At 42.5% G+C, this 8998-nt stretch overlaps 1 protein-coding gene across 4 annotated transcripts in view; it reads left to right on the forward strand.

The window, feature by feature from the left end:
• Positions 1-8683, forward strand: part of Veph1 (ventricular zone expressed PH domain containing 1) — a 192238-nt gene extending 183555 nt beyond the window's left edge. For all 4 annotated transcript variants that reach the window (XM_038347916.1, XM_038347918.1, XM_038347915.1 and 1 more), the window contains 2 exons: positions 267-403; positions 4265-8683. In XM_038347916.1, coding sequence (XP_038203844.1) covers positions 267-403; positions 4265-4501 — 374 coding nt within the window. In that variant the 3' untranslated portion in view covers positions 4502-8683. The remainder of the gene's footprint in view (positions 1-266; positions 404-4264) is intronic.
• The last annotated feature ends 315 nt before the right edge of the window (positions 8684-8998 follow it).

Raw genomic sequence — 8998 nt, forward strand, 5'->3', positions numbered from 1 at the left:
ACTGTCAGATGCCAGAAGAAAGCATGGATTCCCCTAGAACTGGAGTTACAGGGGGTTGTGAGGCACAGTGTGGGTGCTGGGAGCCAACCCCAGGTCCTCCACAAGAGCAGCAAGCACTCTTAGCTACGGAGTGATCTCTCCGGCCACACTGGCTGCTTTTCAGATATGCTCACCAGGATCTGGTTCATTTGGCATCTCTGACTTTGGACAAATCGCCGAATCGATAAAGGAAAATAAACGCCTGATCAGTCTGTTTCCCTCCACAGTTGTAAACCAGGATGGCCAACCCCTCATTGAAGGGAAACTCAAAGAGAAACAAGTGAGATGGAAGCTCATCAAGAGGTGGAAAACTCGCTATTTCACACTGGCCGGAAACCAACTTCTGTTCCAGAAAGGGAAATCTGTGAGTTTTTAACACATTTTAAAACTCGAATTGTTTTTCTTTCTTTCAAAACCCACCAAAATACTATCGATACTATCGATGATGTGCTAATTATGATGTGCTAATTAGGGTTTCTATTGCTGTGTGTGAAGAGACACCATGACCATGCCAATTCTTTTATTTTTCTTTCGAGAAAGGGTTTCTCCGTAGCTTTGGGGCCTGTCCTGGAACTAGCTCTTGTAGACCAGGCTGGCCTCAAACTCACAGAGATCTGCCTGCCTCTGCCTCCCGAATGCTGGGATTAATGGGGTGCGCCACCACCGCCCGGCTCTCTTTTCTTTTAATAATTTATTTTTACTTTTATGTGCGTTGGTGTGCGTGTATGTCTTGTGAGGGTGTCAGATCTCAGAGCTACAGACAGTTGTGAAATGCCATGTGGGTGCTGGGAATTGAACTTGGGTCCTCTAAGGAGAACAACCAGTTCTCTCAACCACTAAGCCATCTCTCCAGCTCGACCACACCAACTCTTATAAGGAAAGATGGAATTGGGGCTGTCTTACAGTTAAGAGGTTAGTCCACTGTCGTCATGGCAGGGAGCATGGCGGCATGCAGGCAGACATGGTGCTGAGAGTTCTACCTCTGGATCGTGGGCAAATAGCAGGAAGAGCACACTTCCCCTAACAAGGTCAAACCTACTCTAACAAGGTCACGCCTCCTGATCCCACCTCTCCCTGTGAGCCTATGAGGGCCATTGTCATTCAAACCACCACAGATAACTATTGTAAAAACACAGTTGTAAGCCTCAGAAGCCCACACCCATGCTTTCAGGTAGCTTACCTGCTGAGTGCCTCATGCTGAAGGCTATCTTAAAATCTTTATTCAACACAACTCTACATCAGAGTGGCTAGGCCTACAATTCTTTGCTCTATGGAAGCCATGAGTCCCAGTTGGGCCTGATTCAGGGTCTCTAAGAGATTAGAAAAATCCCCCAAAGCTGCTGAGGATGACAGTAAAACTGTGCTCCTGCCTCTGTTTCCCCAGACACTGACGCCTTGGGGGGAGGTGTTGAGACAGGCTCTTATTATGTAGCGTTGACTGGCCTTGAACTTAGGGTGATCATCTTGCCTCTGCCTCCAGAGTGTTTGGATGTGCCACCCCACACAGGTACCAGTGTGTGGTAGTGGCAATGATGGTGATGGTGATGGTGGTGGTGGTGGTACTGGTGGTGGTGGTGGTGATGGTGGTGATGGTGATGGTGGTGGTGGTGGTACTGGTGGTGGTGGTGGTGGTGGTGATGGTGGTGGTGGTGGTGGTGGTGATGGTGCTGCTGGTGGTGGTGGTGGTAGTGGTGATAATGGTAGTGATATTCTTGAGGGACGGTCTCACTATGTAGCCCTGACTGGCCTCAAACTCAAGAGTTCTGCCTGTTTAGATGGAGCATGCCATTATATTTACACACTGAAAAGATCATTAGGGTAACACTGATTGCCCCTCCTCTGTCATTTGTTCTGTGGTGTATGGATGGGGCGATGCCACCCACAATGGAGGGGGCAGATTGTTTTTACCACTGACTCAGGTATTGGTCTTTTCTGAAAACACACAGGAGCACTAAGAAGCGGGTTTTCACAGCTCTCTGGAAACCCATTAGCTCAGTCAGTTTGCCCTATATCTCTAACCATCACATAAACTAAACTATTGCCTTATTAATAAATTAAAGGGGTTAAAGTACTTACAACTTAACAATTCTCTGTGGATAAATGCACTATATCTTTAGAATTCTCTCTATAGACATTACTGGAATATTTTACTTATTTTACTTTATATTATTAATAAAATAGCTCTTCTCCCTCGGTTATGGTATATCAATTTCCATGCTATAGACTGGCCTCAACACACTTTATTATCATCAGATACTTACCATAAACCAATTTAGGCTAATAAAGTATATAGTGCAGATATTTTAAATTTTTGTCCTGTGTAGTCCCTTAAAGGATTTTTTCAGAAAAAAATCCATGTAATAACTTGAAATTTTTAAATATAATCAACACATTTATCCTAAGATTAAATAGTTATAATTTTTGTTGAGCTATAAAAATTGACATTTTAAGATAAAAAGAACATATTTTCCCTTTAAATGTGATTCTAGAATAAAGTAAAATACAACAGTGCTTTAATTCAATATCATCCATCTTTTTAAAAAATACATAGTTAAAGTCTTTAGTGGGGATATTTGCATTGCTTCTGCTTCCCTTCCGCTCATATTTCTATTCTACCTCCCCCTACTTATTTATCCCAATTGCCCTACCATTTTTAAGAATTCTTTTACTTTTAATTCTTTGTGTCTGTGTATGGATATGTCCACATATACATAAATATAGGTCCCCCATGGAGGCCAGAAAATGGTAGCAGATCACCTGGAATTGTACTTACAGGCGGTTGTAAGCATCTTAATGTGGATGGTGGGAACCGAACTCAGATCCTCAGCAAGAGCAGGACATGCTCTTAACCCTTAACCATTGGGCTGTCTCTCTAGTCTTCCCCTGCCGCTTTCAATATAAAGGAAATCATGTGCATAAATTGAAACTTAATTGTTCTAACTTCTGTGATCAACTTTGGAGTATTCATTTTTTTAAGTTATATCATTTATGACTGCGTTTAAGTATAATTCCACATGTAATAAGTATTAAGAAGGAAATTCTAGACCAGGAAGATGGCTTAATAGGCAAAATGCTTGCAGTACGAGCATAAACTTGAGTTTGGCTCCCAGCACCCCTGTAAAAGCAGACACAGTGACTCTTGGACTCTTGTCTCTAACCCCAGACATTGGAAAGGTAGATCCTGGGTGCTTCCTCTCAGTCATTCTAACCAAAACGAGAGGTTTAGGTTTAGTGAGAGACCCTGTCTCAAAGAATGGAGAGCGACAGCGGAGGACATCCAATGCTGGCCTCTGACTTCCACACACACACATGGATACACAGAATAGAGCGGGCTATCTAGTCATGAAATTGATGTAGAAAGGTGATGTGGTCTGGGTTGGTCAAGACTTCCCTAACATCAGTGTTCAATTGTGGGCTTTTTCGTTCGGTGCTCCTGCGTCTTTTCCAAGCTGCACATACACAATAGAAAGTTTGTGGCAAGGAGGAAGAGTGCTTTTTCCTTGCAAAGCAGGGGGAGGTGATGTCATAGAGGGAGTGGGAAAGAGCGACTGGCAAGATGCCCAACCACAGGTACATTTTCCAGTGGGTGAAATTTGTTCCATGCTTTTAGACATCTTTAATTGTCCTAAAACCATTCATGCTAGCCCAACATGATGGCTCTGCTATCACAAGAGATCCCTAAACCTTCCTAAATCCTCTGCCTTCCTAAAACACACATCTAATAAAGTTTATAGGCAGAGTTTCCTTCCAGTGCAGAGATTCCAAAAGCTACTCAGGCACCAGAATCCTGTTTCTCAATTCAGGATGAGCATACCTATTCCCAGAAGTATCACAAAGGAAAACTCAACACTATGCCTCCTCCCCTAGCAGAAAACGTGAGTAAAAGTATTCCAGATTCCACTGATGTCTTTTGCTTTATTAATAGTGTTACTATAACTAGAAAGTGACAGAAAAATCAAAGAATCATGAGTTAAACATTTTCCTGCTTTCACTGATAATAACTTTCAGTAAATTGGTTATCTTGTGCTGGCTTATGGTACTATACTAGAAGTCAAATGTTTGTCTTCGGTTGTCCTAATGACTCTTTGATGCCTTAGCACCCAAAACAGAAAGGTCATGAGTCATAGGATGTGAAAGGACCCAGCCCTCCTGGAAGATTGCAAGCGCCAGGGGCCGAGGCGTCAGCAGGAACCATCTCACGATCTTCCCTTTCCCTTCATTTCAGAAAGATGATCCTGATGATTCCCCAATAGAACTCAGCAAAGTACAGAGTGTGAAGGCTGTGGCTAAGAAACGCCGGGACCGCTCTCTCCCCCGGGCTTTTGAAATCTTCACAGATAATAAGACCTATGTTTTCAAAGCCAAGGACGAGAAGAATGCAGAAGCGTGGCTGCAGTGCATCAACGTGGCGCTTGCCCAGGCAAAAGAGAGGGAAAGTAGAGAAGTGACCACGTATCTGTAGAGACATGAACACCACCTCCTATGACCACGCATGATAGGCATTGGCAATGCCAACAAAAAGAGAAATCCACCATGGCATATTGGGTTTCACTGAAAAACCAATGAAACCATTATCTGGAAGAAGGGCCTATGAGCTGGAGTGATGGCTCAGTGGTTAAGAGCATGCTGCTCTTCCAGAGGCCCCGGGTTCAATTCCCAGCACCACGTGTTCCCCCAAAGCTGTCTGAAACTCCAGTTCCAGGGCATCTGACATCTTCACACCAATGCATACAAAATAAAGTCTAATGAGTTATTTCTTTTTAAAGCAGGACCTCAAATGACAGGGCTCTCAGTAAACCCCATGCCCTCACAGCTCTTATATTAGCTACAAGATATCTTCCTGAAGCACATGAGAAAAAGAAGCCATAGAGTTCATACTGGAACGTGTAGAGGGCTAGGAAGGGAAAGTTATGAATGAAGGAGCGTCTGTAACTGTGTTATTTAAGACTGTAAAAAAACATTAAATGGGACCAGTGAGAGAGAAGGCTCAGCAGGTGGAAGGCATTTGCTGCCAAGCCTCATGGCCTGAGTTCTAGCACCATAACTGACCTAGTAGAAAGAAAGAACTCCCAACTTCTGGGAGTTATCCTCTGCTCTCCACATAGCATGGCACATATGTACCCCAGATAGATAGATAGATAGATAGATAGATAGATAGATAGATAGATAGATAGATAGATAGATAGATAGGCTCTAACCAGTTCCTTTATTAACTAATGATATTCACAGCATACAGAGGGGAATTCCACATCACATAATACAATGATTGTTAATCCAACTGCATAATTAAATTTAGGCTCTAATTAGAGCATAAGTGAATTTTCATGTTTAAACACACAGTTATATCTACTGTCCAGGCAGTAGGTATAGACAGAATAGGCATGGAAAAATACCTTTCTAATGTGCATCACCTCCCTTAAACTTGAAGGTTTTTAATTGAAATTCTAAGTGTTTCTTCTCTGTAGTGTGCCTTGTATTGTCCAAACTGTAAGCACGTATAGGTTTTTTGCCATTATCCAGATATAATTTTGAATTAAGCCATCATAGGCAGCTTAGATGACTTCCAGTGATTCAGGCCTCAGGGAAATGTCCTACCCCTTGAGTGGTAGAATGTGGGACCTGAAGCTTGCTTCTCACTTACATAATTGAACAAAGGTGGTAATATAGTCTCTCCCATAATTGTGTTACATTACAACAGACCTCTGACCCTGAGATAATACAGAGCCTCTCAGGATGTAGCCCACCACCACTGTAATGGCAGCCATAACATATGTTCTCTCTAGCCCAACCACCACCTGATGGCAGCCGTGACATACCCTGATCAGAGGTACCAAGATGGGCACGTGCCCCAACAGAGACTGTGCCATAATAACTCTATTCTTCTTTAAATGCAAACCATGTGGTGATTTGTTAGGCACTGATTAATTCATATAAAAGCCTCCTGGTCATATATCAAAGATAACTTTTTTCTGTAAAGATGATTTATTATGTATTTTAGTATAGTGCCTGGAAAAAGCCTTAAGTTGTCACCACACTGACACTACTGTTAACTCACAGGCATAAGAAATATTAAAGGGGTCATACTTGAGCAAAGAAACTCAATTCGATTTTACCATGTAAAGTTTGAGGAGATTATGAGCCACAGAGTTATTACACATTGGAAATAGAGTTCAAGAGGTTAAAATTTGGGTCCACTGTATATGTAGGTAATTGTGAAAGATGTGGAACTGGCTGAAATTACTGAATGAAAATAAGAAATGGAAGAATTGATGGGGGCCTCTTGGGGTACCAATATCTAAAATTGGTGAGGACCTCTTGGGGTACCAATATCAAGAATTGATGAGAGCCTCTTGAAGTACCAATATCTAGAATTAATTAGGGCCTCTTGGGGCACCATTATCTAGAACTAATGAGGACCTCTTGGGGTACCAATCTAGAATTGATGAGGACCTCTTGGGGTACCAGTATCTAAAATTGATGAGGACCTCTTGGGATACCAATATCTAGATTGATAAGGACCTCTTGAGGTACCAATATCTAGGCAAAAACAGGTTGTAGCTGATCAGTATTCAAAGATGATGTTGCCCAGGAGACATGCTATTACAAAAGCTAAATTAAGGACTTTCAGGATGTCAACAATTTGAAGACCTGAAGATAAAGCTTGACTTTTGTAATCAGGAAGGAATTAATGTCACTGGGAAGAACAATTTCATTTGAATGATGGAGTAAAAGTTAACTTTCAATGTGTTATAGTAATTGACTGTCATATTTCAAATTTTTTAAAGCGTGAAGTTAAGGTGAAAGAGCACAGATTGATAAATGATTTCTTACTTTGTTTGTAGGTAAAGTCATCTTAAGAGGGAAAACAGTTTAATAAATATAGACAAGAGTAAAGTTACTAGATGTAATAGAAAGCAATTTTTCAAGTTCTGCATCAAGGAGCCAGGGAAATGTCTTAGCCATAAGCTACAATCGTAAGCTGCTGAAGTCAAATCCCCAGCACATAAATAAAAAGCCCAGCATGGCTTTGTGGGCCTGTAACCCTGTCCTGGGAGTTGGAGACAAGTGAGTCCTAAGGGCTCCTTGGCCTGCCAGTCCAGCTGAAATGGTGAGTGTCTGGCTCAGTGAGCAACCCTGTATGGTGGTTTGAATGAGAATGGCCCACACAGGTTATATATATTTGACTACATGCCCCCCACCAGTTGGTGGAACTATTCAGGAAGGATTAGGAGGTGTAGCCTTGTTGGAGGAGGTGTGTAACTAGACCTGGGCTTTGAGGTTTCAAAAGCCAATGCCATTCCACGTTGACCCCCTCATACTCTGCTACATGGTTGTTGTCACAAGACATGAGCTCTCGACTACTGCTTCAGCACCATGCCTGACTGCTGCCATGCTTCCTGCCATGATGGAAGCATATTCACCCTCTGAAACTGTGAGTCCCTGATAAACTCGCCTATAGCTGCCTTGGTCTTGGGTGTTCGGTCATAGCAATAGAGAAGTGACTAAGACCCTGTCTCAAGGCAAAAAGACAGAGAGCTGTGGAAAAAGATAGCTGACATCCTGCTCTAACCCCACACTCATGAGCCCTCAGAAACTCACATGCATATGCCATACACATGAAACACACAGACACAAGCATGCATGCACAATCTGTATTAAGCAGCAGTTTTATGAGTACCTGCTAAGTAACAGGGATCAAACCTGGCCTGAAGATTCCAAGATAACAAGACAACCACTCTTGTCCCCTCCAGCCCTCAGCTAGAATTTTATTGACAACAGAAGCATACACACAGAGTAAAGCACATGAAGAGATTGACTGCCCCATTGGAGGAATTCAGGGTTGTGTTTTCTGGTGTGTTTAAAATCAATTACAGAGGGGTGGGGGCTATTTCTTTCTCCAAGAAGTTTAATGTATAGTGAAGGAGACAGACACGTACAACAGAAGTTCACATGCTTTATGTCTAGTGCCTTGATGAAGCTGTGCACACAGTCCTACGGCAACAGAAGAGATGACGCCATAATAATACACTCCCTCGCTGCTTCCCTGAGAGCAAAATAACAGGAGAGGGAACAGCCCTGCAGATGTAAAGGGGCTCACAGTCTCTTCCAGAGATGGAGATTCTTAAGACGGTGTAGCACCATGACAAGGTGTTAAGCAGATCCACATTTAGAAAGATAGCCTTTATAGTACTGCAGTTCATGGAATACAGATCAGAAATTGGAGGGAAGTCTGTAGGACATGCTAGCCTAGGGGCAGAGTGCATTCCTAGTATGCATGAAGAACTAGGTTCAATTCCCCCAAACTGCATAGGAGAAAAAAAAAAAACCTACCAAAACAGTTGGAAGGCACTTCTAAGGAGATGCCAGCCTGGACTGATGAAGTAGCCAACACAACAGAGAAAAATGATGCAATCGTTTGGATATGGTTTCTGAGTTTCCCCCAAGGGTTCACATAGGAATGTTGTTCTCAGATGGAGACACTGAGAGTTGGTGAGGCCTAATAAGGAGAAATCAGATCATGTTCTTAAGAGATGACTGTTTAAAAAAAGAAAAAAGAAAAGCACACCTGACCCCCCCACCCTGGCTTCCTGTTTTGCCAGATGTTCTCTTCTCCTTACACATGCTGCCATCATTCCGATTTCATCTGCTGTTGGAGGCCAGGCCAGGCCAGCGTCCTATCTTTGAAGAACTACGATTTAAAGATATCTCTTCTTTACAAAGTTATCAAGACTCAGATATTTTGTTGCACTAATAGGAAACAGACTAAAGCAAATAGTCTGGCAGGAGAATTAGTAAAATGAGTAATTACTCAAATGAATGAGGACTGGTGTCCAGCTGGAGGACAGGGATGGAAAAGATTGGATGTGCCTGTGCCTAGGCACTTACCTGGGAAACTGTGTGGGTAGTAGTGGCATTCTCTGAGATAAATAAAAACATAGGAACAACAATTTGAGAAGCA

This window comes from Arvicola amphibius, chromosome 11, assembly GCF_903992535.2.
Source record: "Arvicola amphibius chromosome 11, mArvAmp1.2, whole genome shotgun sequence".
In the NCBI taxonomy this organism is placed as follows: Eukaryota; Metazoa; Chordata; class Mammalia; order Rodentia; family Cricetidae; genus Arvicola; species Arvicola amphibius.